The 20,365-nt window shown below is 34.9% G+C and overlaps 1 protein-coding gene across 3 annotated transcripts in view; it reads right to left on the bottom strand.

The window, feature by feature from the left end:
• Window positions 1-1,263: 1,263 nt before the first annotated feature.
• Window positions 1,264-20,365, bottom strand: part of LUZP2 (leucine zipper protein 2) — a 513,981-nt gene continuing 494,879 nt past the window's right edge. For all 3 annotated transcript variants that reach the window (XM_043580830.1, XM_043580831.1, XM_043580832.1), the window contains 2 exons: window positions 5,593-5,679; window positions 1,264-4,839 (listed from right to left, as the gene is read on the bottom strand). In XM_043580830.1, coding sequence (XP_043436765.1) covers window positions 4,735-4,839; window positions 5,593-5,679 — 192 coding nt within the window. In that variant the 3' untranslated portion in view covers window positions 1,264-4,734. The remainder of the gene's footprint in view (window positions 4,840-5,592; window positions 5,680-20,365) is intronic.

The following is a 20,365-nucleotide window of genomic DNA, read 5'->3' as shown; positions in this document are numbered from 1 at the left end:
CTTCTTCCCGTGACATCTTGGGCAATGCAATTAACATTTTTCTACTTCAATTTCCTCTGTGAAATAAAGATAACTGTAATATTGGTCTCAAAAAAGCCTAGAATATTTAATCATTTTTTTTCAAAAGATCTAAAAAACAGTGGCTGGCACCTATTATGTGCAATATTAGAATTCATAATTATTACTTTCTCTTGCCATTGCTTTTTTTTAACCAAAAAAAAAAAAAGGAATAGGAACATTTTAGAATCTCAACAAATATTTTTTGAGTAACTGAATGGCTCGCTGACTGAAGGAACAAATGGGGAGAAGGGATCACAGAGATTATTTTATTCAGGGTTTTTCAAATCACATTAGCCTTGGGCTCCCTTTCTTCATTAAAAGTATATTGAGAATGTGGAAGCCCAACAAATACATTATATAAAAGAATAGGTACTCTAGTTGAAAGTGAGGGTTTATGGAGGCCAGAGCCCCCATCCTCACAGTCCTGGAGTTGTGTCTGCTTTAGGACTAGGAGAATGAATGCAGCAGAATGCAGAAGAAAATCTCTGACTTAAGTCCAACAATTTAAGGCCCAAGAGGTTGGAAACTAATACTAAAAGAAATTAAGTGGCCCTGCCTCCGTCCAGGCGAATGTCAAAGGTAGATTCCAATTAAAGACGCACCTATGCCAGGTGAATTGTGTCTATCACATCGAGCAGCATTCCAAAATTCATCCAGAAATGCCACATCTACTTTGCTAGAAGTCACAGCCACGGGCCCATAGATATATCTTTCAGAGAAAAAAGCAAGGACAAATAGCCTGAAAACAAAACAAAACAAAAAAACAAAACTAAAACATTGTATTTATTTTCTCTTCCTAAAAGACTACATCTTATGATTCCCTATTATCACAGGAGAATATGCTTCCTTCTGCTTCCTTTTTCTTCCCTTGCTGCTTCAGGTTCTGAATTAATTCATTCAACAAATATTTGAGCACCTTCTACGAGGAAGCCAGTTCTAAGCGCTTGAAACTCATTTGCAAACAAAAGGACAAAAATCTTTGTCATCAGGAAACTATTAAACGAAACAAAACAAAACAAAACAAAACAAAACACCTCTAAATGAAATGAAGGATTTCTGGGGCATTGGCAAAGAGAGTTTGAAGATACTCTCAGGGTGACATTTCACGAAGGTCCTTAGCTCTTGATACACAGAAGCAAGTACTATTTTTAATGTTAATATTTGATTTTTCGATTAGCTTATGTAGGAGGATATACATTGCAGTCTTGGTAACAAATGTTTATTGAGCAAAAATAGGCCATCTTTCAGTAACTTTTATTCTTCATCATTGACCATTAATATTATGTAACATAATCCAACAAATAGTTTGGGGAAATTTAAGACTGTACATATGACTACGAAAATGTCCCCTAAGCAAACAAGTATATGTTTTCATAACTCTCCAGGTCTGGCCAGCTCACTTTTTTCTATGGTGTCAATAATAATTTCAGCCTCTGCTTGCAATTAGTGCTAATTATAGTACCTGAGCTATAAAAATAAGATTCCATTATAGCAAAGTTCACAAATAATTGTTTTAATCCAGCTATCCACACTGTTATCTAAAACAGTAAAGGTGTGCTTTTCTTATAACTGTCTTAGACTTGTAATCCAGTATATTTTATGAAATAGAATTGTGTCTGAAATAACACTATAATGCTAAATATCCGCTTAAAGAATAAAGGGAATAAAAAAGGTTAGCCATCTAGTATATTCAGTAGTCAGAGATTTAAGATCACACAGAAAACCACATCTAGATGAGTTACTGAATTATTCACTTTGTTTCTGAGCATGTTGGCATTGGATAGACATAATCAGCATTCAGTTAGGTCTTACACATTTTAGGCACTCACCCAATTTACATAGTTAATGCATACAAAAGGAGACACAAAGTCCAAAACAAATTCCTAACTCTGCATATATAGCATTGACTAGTATTTTAATATAGCTAGAGAAATATGTTTTTGTTAGTTTTGTTAGTACCTATATTGAAACAAATTATTCCATTGGAAAGGATGTTAATTTCTCAGTAGGAGTCCATTTATACTCTGCAAAGGTTAAGTTATCTTTCACTGTTTACCATTATAGGCATAGTTATAGTATCTGAATTCAACATTTAGGTTAATATGTTCTTCCCCATGAGGGTAGTTAGGCTAGGAATATTAACTCCTCAAGAACAACATCAATTTGTGTAGCTGCTAACTAAAAGAAATAATAAGTAATGGCATCTTTTATGGACAAAGCCACACATGTAAGTAAAGCATTTTAAGCCTTTCTGATGCTATTTTAAAGCAATTAAAGAATTGAGAGAAATAAAATGTGTTAGTTAAAATCACACATACTAAGAAAAAAGAAATTCCATGCTTGACTATTAAAAGGAACCCCCAGAATATTTCTAAATATTTATAAAGCACTTCTGCTGCAATTCTTTTTTGTTCTGAAACAAATAATGCAATGAATATACCCCAGTAAACTCTGCAGGATGCATAATGCTATCTATTCTTAAAGAAAAATATGTATACATTATGCTCATGTAAAGCCCACTTGATCATGCCAGTAATTGAGAGAAACAATTGTGTGTGTGTGTGTGTGTGTGTGATTATTGTCACACACTAGAGTAGAGATCTAGAGCATAGGAAAATTTTACAAATGAGGCTGTTCAAAGTTGATTCATATGAAGCCAAATTCTCATCTTTTTAGCATGTTCTAAAAATCCCAGAACATATCAGCTTGATTCTCTTTTCATTAGTTCCAAAGATGCCTCAAAACGTGTGCTAAGGTAAAATGGTGATTAATTTTCCACAGGGTCTACAGAGTCCAGGAGAGAAATTGGAGCACAGGGTGGGGGTGGGGAAGTGAACCTAAATGAAAACTAAATTATCTTCTTTCCTTCTATAAACCTTTGGGGATGGATAGGGATTCTAGGCACAATGGGGAAATTATAAGCAACAGAACTTGGAAATTAACAACATTCCATCTCACAGAATTAAGTGAGTTTTAGAGCTGAGGAGTCAGTAGGAACTTTAGACCTTGATTTTTGTCTTCTATCCTGGTCTCTTCATCTGAAACCTCTAATGGACCATCTATAAAGTACATAATTCTTCTTGGGTACCCCATAATCTAAAAAAATAATACTGATGAATGACATTGAATTACTCCACAAGTATAACTGCTACATGATCATATCACAGTAATACTTATACTATTTATGATAGTTTGCCATTTTTCCAAATTACCTAATTTCTTGGAATATGTCATTATGATCAAAGGTGTGCCATTATATATCAGAATTTAAGTCCATCTATTGATTACAAATTCCCTTTGATCTTCTCTCTCTCCCTTCCTCCTTTCCTCCCGTTCTTTCTTCTTTTTCTTTCTTTCTTTCTTTCTTTCTTTCTTTCTTTCTTTCTTTCTTTCCTTCTCTTTCTTAAATTAACAATATCTTCTAAGATAGCATGCCAGGACACAGTGCTCCAAATATATTAATTGTGGTTTGGCAGATCCTTTCTATAAAAACCAGTGGTTTTATATACTTTGTGTATTTGCAAAATGGGATCTATCCAGCAGAAGTGAATATGTTCAGTGCAGACAACTTAACTGGATGATTTAACCCATTAACTTGAGTCTTTAAGTTTGATGCTATTTCAATCCTATCAACCAAATAGGATTTAGGTATCAATTCCTGCTGCTTCTGAGCTACATTCAGATTATTCAGGAGTGCATTTCTTTAATTAGTGGTATTCCTATGCAGAGACCCAACTTCAAAGGTGATCACAGCCATTGACTTGTCTTGGTAATACTTCTGTTTTCAAAATATATAAATCTGGGTTTATTGGTTCTATATGGCTGTTTTACTTTCATCAAATCCCCATTTTAAAATGTATATTATCTGCTTGCATATTTATGTTTTTCAACCCTCTTGGCATCCCACATTCCACTACCCAATTTCATTGAAAAAAAATCTTGCCAAGCCTTTCAAAGAACTCAATTCCTAACTTGGAGTAATTCCAGCAGACAACCTTAGGGATGTGTCTATAGAATGCCAAAAAAAAAAAAAATCTCATCGATTATGTCAGAAATTTAGATATTCATCCAGATGTTTTGCCTACATCATACCAAACACATTTTGTAAATTTTATTAGCTGACTAAAAATCTGAAAGTATTGTCTTGACATTATTTAGACATGGTTCAAAATAACAAGAAGTATAGCAATAACACCCTCATATAAACAATAGGTTGACACCGATTCCAACCTTAAAGAAAGTGACTCCCATTGGCCAATGTGGACAAATGTTTATGATATGGTTGCAATTTGGATTCTAAGAATGCCAAGGATCCACAACATTTTATCATCCTCCAATTAATTTCAAAACTAGATGATAAAACTACTAGATAGCCAATGAACCAGGAGAATTAAATGTCATACTGTATTTGAGATCAAAACTGAGCAGTCTATACTGGGCAATTTACTGATGACAATGACTATTTAAGACTGTGGATATCCATTTTAATTAGGTTATTGCTCAAGGATCATCATTGGCCTGGAATCTTTTGGAAAATTTTTAGACTATATAAAGTTACATAAAATTGTGAAAAAGTTGCATGCTTTAAAAACTTAGTATTTCCATCAAGCCTGTGGTTGAAAAAGAGTATGAAGACAATCATAAATGGATGTTTTTAACACAGTTTCTTGATATTTACAGTATTTTTTCTTCTCTAGTTGCCCTCCCTTCAAAGTTGGTCAATTGTTTTTCCGGGTTTTTCTTCACCTCACATTCAGTACAAGGAACGATTTGCAATTTCTGTCAAACAATACAGAAATGACATTTAGGATAGTTGCGATAAATATACATTTAAGGGAAAATTAAAATCTTAACAGAATAGTAATATAAATTTTTTATCTCAACAAATATCCTACAGACAAGTGAATGCTAGACCCAAGTGAAGTAAGCATAAATATGTCCATATTTCTAATTCATGGAAGTACAAAAAATACTGTCAACAAGTTGCAAGGTATTTCAAAAACTATTTTGAGATAACTTTGGCCAAACCATTCAACTCTGATTAACCCATAAGTTAGGAAATGTTGTATTAAGTGAAATGAACCCTACAAATTATTATGATATAATATTTTTGGTCATATAAAGAACAGTACAGAAAGAAGTTCATAATTAAATTCCTGAACTGTGTTTGTTGTTTGTTTTTGTTGGGGATATGTACTTCTTTCTCCCTCATCTGCTTCCCCAAATCCTCTTCTTATCTTTTTTTGTTCCATAAGGAACAGATGCATGTTTTTTGTTCTCTGTACATTTTTGGTATGTTTCTTGGTTGTGTGTGTGTGGTGGGGTGTACCTCTTTCACCCTTGTTCTTCTGAGGTTCTGAGATGATCAAGCCAAAATCTTAGTTGCAGGCAGTGTCCAAAGACACTAGGTGAAGGAGGTATCTTGTATTAGTCAATACAACACCCCTGTTTCAGCTATAGACACAGAGAAAACCATGGGGATCAAAGGATTCAAGTTCTTTCTGACATAATCAAAACAAACAAATAAAATACCTGTGGGGTAGTCACTGGCTCTACTGTAGCATTGGTTGGGGGATTGTCTTTGTGCTTCATTGAACAGGTCCTGCCCTCTTGTAAAAGCTGCAAATGAAAATAGATCAGTGAAGTTAAGTTAAATGAAGAAAGGGATAGAAAAATTCCCTTGAATTCTTCCCTCTGTAAAACTTCTTTCCCTTTGATGCAGGTTGGAAGGGCGAGCTAGGGACAAAATAAACTCATCACAACCTGAGTGGGATCCCAAGGAGAGATCAAGCATTCACAGTTGGTTTGGGAATCTCAGTGGTGCTTAGGACACTCAGCTATTACAACAAAATTCCATTCCAATGGAAAATTCTTTGTAAAAGCACTTAAATGGAAGTAAAGAATTATAAACTACTATATCTGTGAAGCGTCTAGACCCTAAGATATTAAATATGTCAGTCGTCCATATGCCTGCAGGAACATCAATATTGCAAGCTAGGAAGCAATTTAAACAATATAATCATCAATCTGTGTAGAAAAAAATCCTCACTACCTTAAAAAAGATTATATTTTGGAAGATAAGATCTTAGATTTTACTAACCAGGAATTCTCATCTTACTTGTTAGCCTCAACAGTTTTGAAGAAGAGTTGCTGGCAGTGTATTCCAATTGGGCTTCATTTCCGTTTTAACTAAGGTTAAAATATTGAACTTCTCTTCCTTCTCTCTCTCCCATGCTCTATCATTCTCTCCATCCCTTTCTTCTCTCCTTCCTTGTCTGCTTCCCTTCTCTTTCCATACTATCTCTCATTCTTCCTTCCTCCCTTTTTTCTTTCTCTTTATTTTAAACACTTTTTTTAAATTTTTTTTAACGTTTATTTATTTTTGAGACAGAGAGAGACAGACCATGAACGGGGAGGGTCAGAGAGAGGGAGACACAGAATCTGAAACAGGCTCCAGGCTCTAGGCTGTCAGCACAGAGCCCGACGTGGGGCTCGAACTCACAGACCACGAGATCATGACCTGAGCCGAAGTCGGCCGCTTAACCGACTGAGCCACCCAGGTGCCCCCCTTTTTTTTAAATTTTTTTTAACGTTTATTTATTTTTGAGACAGAGAGAGACAGAGCATGAATGGGGGAGGGTCAGAGAGAGGGAGTAAACACTTTTTAAAAGTAACTACAAAAATCATTTATTATAAGTATATGCTTCTTTTTGGGGGGCGGGGTAATTGCCTGTAATCCTTTCTATGTGTACAACAGAGCCTAGGAGTTTAATAGTCCCTGGCCACGGGTAGCTCTGAACATAAACAATGTTTGTTTCCTTGGGATCTAATAGGGGGAGGAGATCTAAGAGGGCCTCATACTAACATCCTATAAATTCTACAAGTAGATGATAAATAAAGAGGTTCCAAAGGAGACTTACTCCAATTTGGATTTTAGAGTAATGTTATTTTTCTATGCTTGCTATTCTTGCACTATATTGCTTTTATTTGAATACACACCATGTTTTTTTACCATTCCATGTCCATACGTATGTCATCCCACCTTCATAAAAGTCTCCACTGTGACATCTTGACAACCAGCTACTCATTCCCTTCCTAGAATGTCATTTCCACCACGAGATAGACTCAGTCATACTTTCCTGCTTTAAAGGCACAATGTATATAAAAATTATATCACTTAAGATTGTTTTTAGATGTATAAGCATGTCTGGCTCTTCATTTCCTTGAAGACAGAGACTACATTTATCAGCTCTAGATCTCAGCTTCATGCCAGCAGATAACAAGTGGTAAATATGAAATCTCTGAGTAAATAATAATTGAATAACACAAACATTGGCTATGAAAATATTTTAGTACTTCAGAATTTTAATAAATGCCTGATTTTTCATATGGTCAGATTTAGACATATTTGATTGAAGCTCCAAAATGGTTACACATTGCCCCTTCTTCTATATAAGCCTATTAAAGTCGAAAGGTAAGATAAAAATAATAATAGGAGAAATCAGTGGTCAAAACCTTGACTACATTATTCCAAAGAATTTTAAGCAGATGCACAGAGGAATCTTGCACACTAAGAAATGCATTTCTTTTTATGTTCTATGGGTTTGAATAGGACCTGGATTCTAACATTTCCCTAGAATATTATAATTATTCTATTTTTGTTGTGATAATACAACCAGCTTGTGTTTTGATCATGCTTGCATTCAGCCTTTGAAAAATTAACAAATAATTGTATAAAGTCAAGCTCAAAAAACATGATGAATGCAGAAAGTTTCCTGCAAAGTATAAGGTACCCCAAAGTATGTTTTAGGAACAATGGTGTTTGTGGGTCATGCACGTTCAGGGGAAAAGTTTCTTTGAAAATTAACCAGTTGTATTTAAAGTAGTTCTTCTCAAAGCCTTTAATATGCAACTTCTTAAAGTTCTGGTCTTGCACGAACTGTCCACATCATTACATAAGGTGATGGTCAAAACATGACACTCCTGGGTGATAACTGGGTCCTATGGCAATGGGGTTTGCATTTTCAGTCAGCACTCCAACAATTCCAATGCACAGTTAAATTTGAAGCCTACTTCTTCATAATGTACAAAGGCATTACAAATCTCTTAGAAGGATATATAATATAACTGTTCCCCAAATCTATTTGACCTTAAAACCCTGTCTTGTGTGGCCCTTCACTTGAGGTCATTGTTATGAGGAAGCTTCATACTATAGGATTTTCAGCAGAGTCTACTCTTTCATTAATGCAAGCATGGCTGACTATTTCAGACAAGCCTTTGATCATCTGAACAATGAAAACTTATTAAATTTCAACATTAAAGAAAATGTTATGTGGCTTAAAGATAGCTTGAACCTTTTTTGATACTTTGATCTTACAATGAACACTACCTTTAAAATTATTTTGGTCTGTGCCTCACAGGCATTGTAGAAGTTTCATGAAATGAAGTTCATAAAATTCTTAGTGTTTCTCAGAGAGACAGCATAATTATAACTTGCAGGTTATATCATGCCTTAATAAGCATCTTATCAACTGTACAACCTATGATAAAGCAGGCATTCACTTGGTGAAAACACAAAAGGGAAGTTTCTTCATGGAGCTCTCTTACATTTGTTGCCAACATCACCCAGATTGCCAAAAGTTCCAAACAATTGTAGTTAGGAAGACAACAAAAGTTTATAATTGAAAACCTAATACAGATGTTATGACAGGGGACCTATATGTCATATCATGGGAGCCTAAAGTATCTTATTAGTGTGTCTCTTTACCTTTGTTTTGATCATTTAATTGTAGGTAATGTATTGGTTCCATATTTTTTGAAGGTAGGCAGTAGTTAAATTATAAATAAAAACTCTCTTTGGGGGTGATAATTTAAAAATAATTATGTGAACACAATATATAGATGCCTTTTTAAAATGTAATAACAATCTCTTTCCCAATTCTTCCTCCTGATCTCTTTGTTGCTATTAATATTGCTGGTGCTTTGACTGTCTTAAAATTCTCTGTTTGATAGCCCTGTTCCCTTAATGTTTTAACATTTAATCTCTTTTGTCCCCTTCATCTCAACCCCTCATATTTACACATGAAGAGATCAACAGTTAGATAAAGGTTCTCAAGGCCATAAAAGTATTATTGCAAGTAAAACCCATGTCCACTTTCCCATAAATTTGGGATCTTTCCAAGATTCTATACCACCTTTTTTTCACTTTATTATTTAACTTTACAACATCTTATATTTGAATGGTCATATTACATTTTACAGTTGTGGCTAATGACACAATTTTTAACAACAAAATAGTTCCCCATAGTTTTGAAACATTCAACAAAGATAACTTAGTAGGTAGTAGGTACACATGGGGGCCTGATGAATCAATGAGATGTATTATCCAGAAAAGAAAAGAAAAGATGACTCTTGGTTAGTTAGGATGACTAGGGATTTCTTCATGAAGGAAGTGAACAAGGAAGTCATCCTTGAGGAATGGATAGAGTTGTTTATGGCAGAGTCAGTGGGATGAAGGGGAAGTTAAAGTAGGTGTCGGGTGGGAGAAAGCATCAAAGGTCACAGCGTCAAGGTCAGCTGAGATAGTAACTACCAAGAGATGACTAGAATAGGGACGGTTCATGGAAGAACCTGCAGGCCAAACAGTGATGTTTATACTCAATTTTGCAATTATGAAGAGGCAGTTATACTGTAAATATCCTGTAAGAATATGCCTACTTTTTAAAAGAAGTTTACAAGTTAATACTTTCTCTGTGCTGATATCTAAAGAGATTCATTAGTAGGACTTTGAAGTGATCTATCCACATAATACATACTTCAAAACATCATTCCTAGTAGAACCCTCCACCTTCAGTGAAAGTTTTGGAATCCATTACATTTTTTATGAGCACTTCTCTCTCACTTGCACTATTCTGGAGACCACCAGGATTTGTGAGGGCAGCTGCCTTTCCCATCTCTCAGCAGGCTGACAGGAAGTTGAAACTTGGCTAAATTTTTCAGAAATTAGGTTTAAAAAATCCAATATGTGGAGCTGGAGTTTCAGAACTTATTTCATAAGTCCATTACTAAATTAAATTATGCAGCTGAAAGAACAACAACAACAACAACAAACATTCCCTTTTCAAGTGATTCATGTTCATTCGTGCCTGAAACTTAGACACTACATATCATCAAAGTATGCTGAGCTTGTCATCACAACCCAACTCACGAGATAGTAAATCTTGAGACTCTTCCTTTCATATTCATTGACCAGAATCTAAGAAAAGAAACAAGAACAACAATAACTAATGTACTTTAATTTCTCCATATGGATTCAGTACGGGTCATTGCTTTATCTTAGCTTGCAAAATTGAAACTTGCAGATGAGAGCTGCTAACAGTCTTTCCATGGCTGAGTCTGTAAACCACTGTTTATTAAAGTAATTCAGTATGTTAGACACTAATCCTCCTCTTTCTTTAAGAGATCATGGGGTTTATCTCTTTATTCCATTCCTAGATTATTAAACTGAATGATCCAACCCTCTCCAACCTTGCTTTCTGCCATCCATCTGTTGGTCAGTCTCCAGAAATGTCTTCCTAACATATATCCTATCATGCTAACTCGGTGCACAAAAATGAATCAAATCAAAACAACTTAGAAAAATATCATCCCGTGCACAAATTTGTGATTTCCCATTGCCTATAAAGTATAGTAGACCAAGAACATGGATGAGATGCAGGGGCTGGAGACAGTTTTCTTAAACAAATAAGATGTGATATAGGAGCATGGCCTTCAGACTCACCTTGATGAACCACAGCAAAGCCTCTGAAGGTAAATGACTGGGCATTAAAAGAATGAGTCTCTGCTGTCACCTACTCAGACTCATAGATTTTCTTCTTATTACTATTGTTAAATACACATACATAGACAGAACTTTTTGTCATGCTGATTTTTTTTTTTTGCCTTCTTGCCCAACACTACCTAGAATAATTATTGACTTTTAATTCTTTTAATTATTTCTGGTACAACGAGGAGTGGAACTGTAAATCTTGGAAAGAAATGAAAAATTCTATTTCATGCAAGAGATTTTATGACTAAACAGAATAAGGTAGCGGTTAAGCCCATGGTCTATGAAGTCTGGCTTAACCAATGTTCAAATCCTTAGATCAACTGCTTACTAGCTTTGTGGTCTTCAATAAGTTATGCATTATTTTCTTAATCCAAATTTCCATATTTATAAAATGTAGAACATTATTATTTTATAAATGTGTGTAAAGACTACATAAGAGAATGAGTTAAAGCACTTAGCTCAGTGCCTCTTACTAATAAGATCTCAATATATCGTAGTAGCAATGATGATAATGAAGATAGAAATGAATTTGTAAACCACCTGGAACAAAGCACTTGAAATATATGAGATATGCAGTAAATCATACCTGTTATATCACAGCAGACTCCTTGATACTATGTTTTCAACAAATAATTGTTCATATAACGATATATGTGGTGCATGCAGTTTGGAAGGAAAAGTAGTTCTACATTAGCTTTTTCAGATGCATTTGCATTAATACAATGACATTGAAGAAAAATGATACAACCTAATTACCCCCCAAAATTATTATCATCACTATAATAATAAGACTTTTTTTCTTTTAAACAAGGAAAAAAAATTATACATTTACTGTTGGCTCCAGCATGATGAAAGGGATTTCTCTCTCTCTTTCTCACCCTCTCTCTCTCCTCTCTTTTACAATGCTGGTGCAGATATTTTGGAAAATAATTTAGTAAGATAGATACAGTAGTTTCAAATATGTTCATTATCCAGTATATTTCATTTGGGATAGTCTTTCTCTGAGGAAAATAATCCACATTTAAAAAGAAAACTTTTCACTCAGAAGTATTACTTTGGGATTTGTATAGTAGCGAAAAACAAAGCAAAATAATCATTGAATATAAAGAAGTTGGTTAAATAATGATAAAATAATTAGGTGAAATATTTTATAGTTGTTAAGACATTTGTGGGCTATTTATTAATATGAAAATTACTTAAGCTTAAAATATATCATTCAAAATTATACAGTTAAAATCACAAAGATAGTGCATGTAAAACAGAAATAAATGCACCAAACTTTTTATATTGACAAATGTCAAAGCACAACAGTAAAGTTTTAGAGGCCAAAACAGACAATTTTGTTGTGCTTTAGCATTTTTGTTGATTTCAAAATAACATATAACACACGTCTGTCCATCTGTCTACCTTTCTATCTCTGAAACTATTCCTCTCTTTATCTGTTCTTCCACTTCCTCCCTGACTCCTGACCTCCCTCCCTTCTTCTTTCCCTCACTCCCTGTCTTTTTCTCCCTCTTTTTTTCCCCTCTCCCTGTTCCTCTCCCTATCATTTCTTTTTTTTTCTTTCTTCTTTTTCTTCTTTCTTGGGGGACATGGCTGATCTGTCACTTTTCAATGAGCTATGACCATCTATAGAAGAACCATTTATCTATGTACAGTTTGCCTATGGGAGAATATATATGTTCATTAAAAAACATGATTTTAAGATGGAAAAGTGCCTAGAACCTTAAGCTTTTCCTTCCCTATCAATTTGAATCTCAAATTCTCTTGAACTAAAGGGAAAAGCTCAGACATCACTTTCCCTCATGCATGTGATTAAGAAATGTAATTTTATTTGTGGAAGAATGGATAGAGATATAACTAGCTTTGGTGAATAATTGATTAATTATACAAAGTAACTGTTCGCTGCCTTAAGAGACCAAAAAGGTTTAAATACTAATCTTGAGAACTGCATAAAACTGAGCAATCAAAGGCTAGCACAGGCCTTCAAAACATTCCATCTTAGTTAGGTAAAATTTAATCTGATTAGCAAGATACCTATATCCAGAAACTCAAGTGATAAAATATGAAGACTGATGAGCAAATGATGCACAAATTCAGCTGCTTCAATATGCAGCTCACCTATTATCCAGGAGACCTAGGGAGGAGCACAGCTGGGTCTGTAAATTATGAAATGGGATAAGCCATGAATACATCTTTATTAAAGTGATTACACTTATCTCTCACATACACATATACACTGACACCACCAGAGTAACCAGTTTTTTTCTGTGCTTTTGAGCAATGGACAGCTAGCTATCTGACCACATGTTGTATCATGGCCAACAAGCAGGCTAAGTGATGATAACAAAACTATGCAGCTGAGACAACCCCAGCTAATTATTTATCACCATACATGGGAAATAATCACACAACACACAATCACAACATAGTGGGAAGACTGTAATTCTGGGATATCCTAATAATGATTAGGACTTTCATTTTAATGTGGAGATACCAGACTTTGGAGCCATGTGTAAATGAATTTTGAGTCCCAACTCCATATCCCACATCTACAATAATGGGGGCAAGTTAATGAACATGGAGTTCCCTGGACTTTGGTATTTTACAAAAGAATAAAGTTAAACGCCAATAATAAACATTGGCATTGTCAGCTTCAAAGTTTAACATTAGAACAAATAAAGCAACAAACAAACACACACCTGTATTTCAACAATGTTTCTGAGAAGCAAGGCTATTTTAATACTAAATATATGAAGGATCCAGAATCAAAAGAAATTATTCTTGAGAGGCAGACAGAAAGAGAGAGATGGAGAGGTAGAGAGATGGAGAGAGATTGACTGATTCATGGAAAACGCACTAATATTTTGTTACTTGACTCTATTCAATGTCAATTTTCTACATCTTCATAGTGTTGAAAACTTCATCACAGGCTAACACTTGCCAGTGGAATGGCATTTGAAATATACTAATTTAACCTTAATTTTTCTCCATTTGTAAATTGTGGATAATAATGCAAACACTCAAAATTGGCATCATTGCAAAATAAGATAAGGCAGGTAACTCAGCTTAGGTGAATGGAATGACAAGTTAGCCCATCCTAGGTTTGAATTCCTTTAGCCTTTATAAGTTGTATGGATTCGGAAAAGTTACTTCATCTTCTTGAGGTCGATGCCTTATCTGTAAGGTTGGCAAAGTAATACCTACCTGAGAGGGTTGTTGGAAGAGTTAGATTACATATTTTAAAAATGTATTTATCTATTTTGAGAGAGAGAGAGAGAGAGAGAGAGAGAGAGAGATTATGAGCAGGGGAGGCGCAGAGAGATAGGGAGAGAGAAAATTCCAAGCAAGCTCCACCCTGCACACTGCCAGCGCAGAGCCTAATGTGGGGCTCGAACCCATGGCTCATGAGATCATGAACTGAGCCCAAACCAAGAGTCAGACGCTTAACCGACTGAGCCACCCAGGTGCCCTGGGAAGAGTTAGATTAAATTAAAAATATATAATGGTTTCTAATGGAGTATCTTGCACATATTAGGTGCTCAATTAGTTTTGTTTCTATGCTTTCTTTCTCACCCTCAGCTTCCTCTTCCTTCGATCAAAATGTGTCTCTTTTGCCAATAAATATTTGGATCCTATGAGAATAGGAACACGGATATTCAGTCACTTTATTTTACCACGTTGGTATCAACACACCCAGGTCATTAGACAATCTTGATATTGCCAAAGGATTTGTTGCCGTTCCGAACCTCTCCCCACTAGTCTGTGGTTCTTCCTGTCTCATCCTTTTCTATTTATGATTTAACAGGGCAAGAAAAAAATCTTATTAACCAGCCACTCAGTCTTCCTAAACAGGCTTAACCTTGGAGGATGCTTTCATCCTTCGTGTGTGTGTATGTGTGTGTGTGTGTGTGTGTGTGTGTGTGTGTGCATTTCTCCTCAATACAGAATCATCACAATCTAATTAATTTAACTTAGGGATTTAGTTGCCTCAAAATGTTTTCATTATGATACAGGCACATTTTTGGCTTCAATGCAAATATCCCATTTAGAAATTATGAAAATAAAGTCATATTTAGGATGACCTTTTTAAAAGGGTGCTTTTAAGAATTTAGCTAAATATCCATAATATTGCTGCCTTAGAGTCCATTTTGTGTGGAGAGGGGTCTGCTGGGACTTGGAACTGACACTAGCCCTGACCAGGAGTGCTATCCTAGGTAACAGCCAGCAAAGTCACAAGAAGTGTAAATTCCTGATATAACCTCCCCAGTGCCCTGGAGATAAGCATATGTCTCTCCTAGCTCCTTTCCATTTTGTGCTTCTCCTCCTCCTTCCTCAGAATTTACCAAGAGTCCTGCTCTTTTTGGTTTGTGTTGACCAATCAGGTCTAACTCAGGACCCCCAAAGAACTCTACCTACCAATCCTAAAAAACAAAAACAAAAAAAAACATGTACCTCAGTTTCTGCTACTCCCTCTCTGCTGGTATCCTGCCTTGACCTCCCCATTGCCCCAGTGACCAATGCATTGTACCTCCTCCAAAACCTGTGACTAATGAAGTTCTCTATTTCACTTTCCCTTGCCTTGTGATCTTTCTCGAATCTTGGCTCACCACCATCTGAAACCCCAGGGCTCTTCTTAACAAATGTTAATTTAATAAAAATCACAAGGAGGTCTATGACTGAATTAACAATCATTGGAAACCCTATGGAAGGAAAATGGCTTCTTTTGCACTTTGCTTATTTTAAACTATACTCTATTCTTTCTCTCAGAAATAAGGAATAATATTTAAGAATTATAGCAGATGAAATGATTTATCATAAATTAATTTAAAATCTTTGAGCTTGCTTCTCTGATCCCGCTGATCATTATAACTTTGTTATTGGTATTAAACACTTGGTTCTACTTCATAAGAGAGATTAGCTATATCTCTTGTGATCTTTCTCTAAAACATTAAAAGAACTCAAAATAATTAATGCAAATGTATCACTGGGCAACCTGAAATTCTACTAACAAAAAATATCTCTGGCAGGTACAGAAGTCCAGTTGATTCTTCTGGGACAGGCTGGAGGCTAAAAAGAATGCTTTTTGAAATATTATAAAGGAGAAAAAAATGGAATTAAGTACCAAGGTACTTAAAAATATGAATGCATTTTGGCTAAATTTTTCTGTGATGCCACCTTTCTGTATGAAATAATTTGTTATATTTATTACAGGATGATATTTTAGCCCTGTATTTAGTACTCCATATGAAAAAATTAAACTTTTTGAAACCAAAGCCCTAATTTCATAACTTTAGAAGTTTTGGAGAAATAATATGCATCTGCTAGGATGAGCATTTTGCTTAGTCCTGAAGGAAATACCAGTATTTTTATAGCTACTGTCCTCAAACTGCTTATTATGTAATGCAAAATGAGAACTTTGTACAAATAATCAGGATGCAGATGGACTGTGACACAGGATAAAATAGGTGTATAAACCAAGCATTATGGCAACCAAGAAGAGAAAGCCATTCTGTGCCTTCAGGGAAGATAAGAGGAGTCAAGAAAGTATTGACCAGATTAAGCTTTATGTGTACATCACTGTCTTGTCAATATCCTTATAATAAATTAGCATGTTTATTGGGTATTTTTATTTATCAGATTAATAAATTAACCATTGTTATTATGGTTTCTATACAATTTCTGATAATAACTCATACTTAAGTCCACATTTTGCATACTTTAAATTGATGTTAAAGTAGGGAAAACATGCAGACTTATATTTAATGTGCAAAGCAGAAAAATTTTCTGAAGATAAAATTATTTGCCATTCTGCATTATCTCGAGGTGTGTCTATTCCTTCTTGAAGGAACCGCAGTAGCAATATAAAGAAGGCCTTGTATAAAGCCAACCTCTTCAGATGCCCAGAATGACAATGGTGTGTAGTCTCCAAGCCCAGTTACAGCAGGGCATGACTTGCTTAGAAAATTTTGTTAGCCAAGCATCTGCCAACAACTCATCAGGACCATCAAATACTGCACAATGGATATTGGTTATAATGGTAAACTAGGATTTCTTAAATCTGTCAAAATTGTGTTAGCATGAAAAAGTTGGCATCATCTTTCCATTCACAGCTCTAGGATTGATTTTCTGCATATTTTCCCCCTCTCATTTCCCTAGACAATACTTTGCCGTTAAATAAACTCCCTTTGTTTAGGGACTTGCAGGCAGGTGTAATAGAAAGAAACAGAGCTGGTGCTTTCAGTGCTAAAGAGAAGCCATTGTGTTTTTCATTTCCTCAGCATATTAAGAAAAATTAAATGTTTGCTATGTATAGGAGTCAGAAATATTGTGAAACACATTTACATTAGCATTAAGTCTTAATTCCTAAGTGAAAATTAAAAGTGAATGTTCAATGTCTTTCATTCTTGATATGCTTTAACAATATGAGATGCATTTGCAAACTTCAGGTGAATGGAATGGAACAGGTACATCCTTTGCTTTCTCCAAGTGTCTCCAATATTATCATTTAAACAAAGCCTGTTTCAAAATAATTTAAACCTCACCAAACTGATAGACCAATATTCTGCTAAGGCATTAGTGGTCTAGTTCAAGTTTTCTAAGGCTACTTAAAAAAAAAAAGGCTAAGGAATCCAGAGGCCATTTTCCTAGGTGACCTTTTCTGGTTTGCATAGGGCAGGAAATGGAAAGAAAACACAGAGATATATGAGAAGATGCATGGTCTTGGGGTGCCCTGGTTGAGCATCCAACTCTTGATTTTGGCTCAGGTCATGATTCCAGGGTCATGGGATCAATCCCCGTGTTGGGCTCTGCACTGGGCTTGGAACCTGCTTAAGATTCTCTTTCTCTCCCTCTGCCCCTCTCCCCTGCTCATGCTCTCTCTATCTCTAAAGAAAAAATTAAATTTAAATAAATTTAAAAATTAAAAAAAAAAGAAAATGCATCGCCTGTAATTCCTAGTTTGGGACCTTGACCATGGAAATATGGAGACCTTGAATATTAAAATTGCAGAAGAGCTTTCTTAGAATGAATAAGGACATTGTGAAATTACTGAATACTGTGCATTTAATTTGATATCATATATAATTATCATGACAAACCTGCAAAAAATCAACATCCAAGTTTCTCAAAATGTTTATCAGGAAATATTGAAAGAAGAAAATCTAGGTAGGTTTATTAAAACATTACACATTCCTGGGCTGTGCCCCATATCTATTGATTAATAGTCTATAGGAGTAGGGCTTTATAAGCAGTTTTACCAGTTGACCTGGTGATTCAGACATGCAAAAGTCTGAAAATCACTGATCCACATTATATAAATAAGGGATCTGAATTATAAAACCACTTGCCAAAGTGACATGTGAGGAAATAGCAAAGTTGGTGTTCAAATCTAGGTTTTATGTAATTTTAAGTCTTTCTCTATTGCTTAGTCTCAGGTGTACCAACAGCAGTCAAAATGCATCTCTTTTGCTATTTATTTACTAACAGATTGCATGCACTCCCATCAGCTCTCAGTGAGACTGCTGATGATCATAGAATCCTAGAATTCAAAGAGATACTCACATTCTTTTCCTCCACATTCGTGCTTCAATTCCCAAATACATCCCAGAATAGTTGTTTTTCTTTACTCAATCATATAATATACTATGTCTTCCTGTAGCTAATTCTGTATTCGTATACTTCTTATTAAGAGTTCACTTTTACATTTGACTGAAATATTCTCCTTCTTACAGCTGTTTTTACCAGCAACATCTAGTTCTGCTCTGGAGTAAATAAGACCACTCCTTATTTCACATTATAGTTTTTGCGGTTGCTTTCGTCATCTCTTTTCTATTTAGAGAAATTAATTAAAACACACAACTCAAAAATATTTATTGAGGTTTTAAGTGAACAGTATAGCTTTGAATAAAGGAATGGAAAGTGATAATTACTGAGAACCTGCTATGTGTCCTTGATAAACCAGGTGTTAAGTTTGGCTGTCTCACTGGAACCTTTAACAAGTTATATAAGACAGGCAACATTTATCTCTCTTTGTCAAAGGAGGAAAATGAGCCTCAAGGAGTTAAATAGTCATGGTTACACATCAGGTAACTGTTTGAAACAGAAATGAAACCAATCAACATTACATACTGAATTTCCTCTGGAGGTTTGTCCCTTAAGCTTTATAGTAGACACACTCCATTTGTCACTGTTGAACTTAGCAGTGTCTTTCTAGAATAGAACATGTTGTATCAGTCTACACTGATAAGCAAAATCAGATAAGAGATTTATCTCCCTTATTCTGGGTATGGCATCATAATTACTTTAAATCAACATTATAACTTCATGTGGCTGTTTTGCAAATGTCATCACATTTTTGTTTGAGTCAGAGCTCACAGTCACTTGAAACTCTTTAATTTGTTACAAGATAAATATACAAAAATTAATTCCATTTCTAAATGCTAGCAATTAAGAATCTGGATGAAATTAAGAAAACAACCCCATTCATAATAACATCAAAAGGAATTTAAAAATTAGGAATAAAGAAAACAAAAGAAGTGCAAGATTTGTACACCGAAAATCTGCAAAATATTCCTGAAGGAAATTTTAAAAGATGTAAGTAGATGGAGAGATAACTAATGTCGATAGGCTGAAAGAATCAATATTGTAAAATTACAATTGTCCCCAAATTTATCTATAGGCTCAATGCAAATTCTGTCAAAATCCCAACAGGCTTTTTTATTATAACTGAAAAGCTGAACCTAATATTAACAAGGAAATGGAAGGTATTGAAAATAGTCAAAGCAATCTTGAAAATAAACAATAAAGTAAGGGGACTTTAACTTCACAATTCCAAACTTACCATAAAGCTACAGTAATCAAATCAGTATGGTACAGGCTTAAGGACATACATATAGATTAATGAAACAACTGAAAGTTAAGAAATAAATTCAGATTTGTAGTCAATTATTTTTGACAAACGTGCCAAAGCAATTTAATAGGGAAAGTATATTCAGGTCATGAACCCAGGATAGTGGGACTGAGCCCTACCTTGAGCAGTAGGGAACCTATCACAATTCCGGACTTCAAGTTATATTACAAAGGTGTACTGATTAAGACAGTATGGTACTGGCACAAAAAGAGACACATAGATCAGCTGAACAGAACAGAAAATCCAGAAATGGACCCACAACTATCCGGTCAACTAATCGTCGACAAAGCAAGAAAGCATATCCAATAAAAAAAAGTCTCTTCAACAAATGGTGTTGGGAAAACTGGACAGCAACATGAAAAAGAATGAAAGTGGGCCACTTTCTTACACTATATGCAAAAATAGATTCAAAATGAATGAAATACCTAAATGTGAGACAGGACACCATCAAAATCCTAGAACACAGGCAATAATCTTTTTGACATCAGCTGAAGAAATTTCTTCTTTTTTAAAAAAAAATTTTAAGCTGATTTATTTATTTCTGGGAGAGAGACAGAGAGAGTGAG

This window comes from Prionailurus bengalensis, chromosome D1 (genome assembly GCF_016509475.1).
Source record: "Prionailurus bengalensis isolate Pbe53 chromosome D1, Fcat_Pben_1.1_paternal_pri, whole genome shotgun sequence".
NCBI lineage: Eukaryota > Metazoa > Chordata > Mammalia > Carnivora > Felidae > Prionailurus > Prionailurus bengalensis.
Note: the sequence above shows the minus strand (reverse complement) of the source record. Positions and strands in the feature narration are given on the sequence as shown.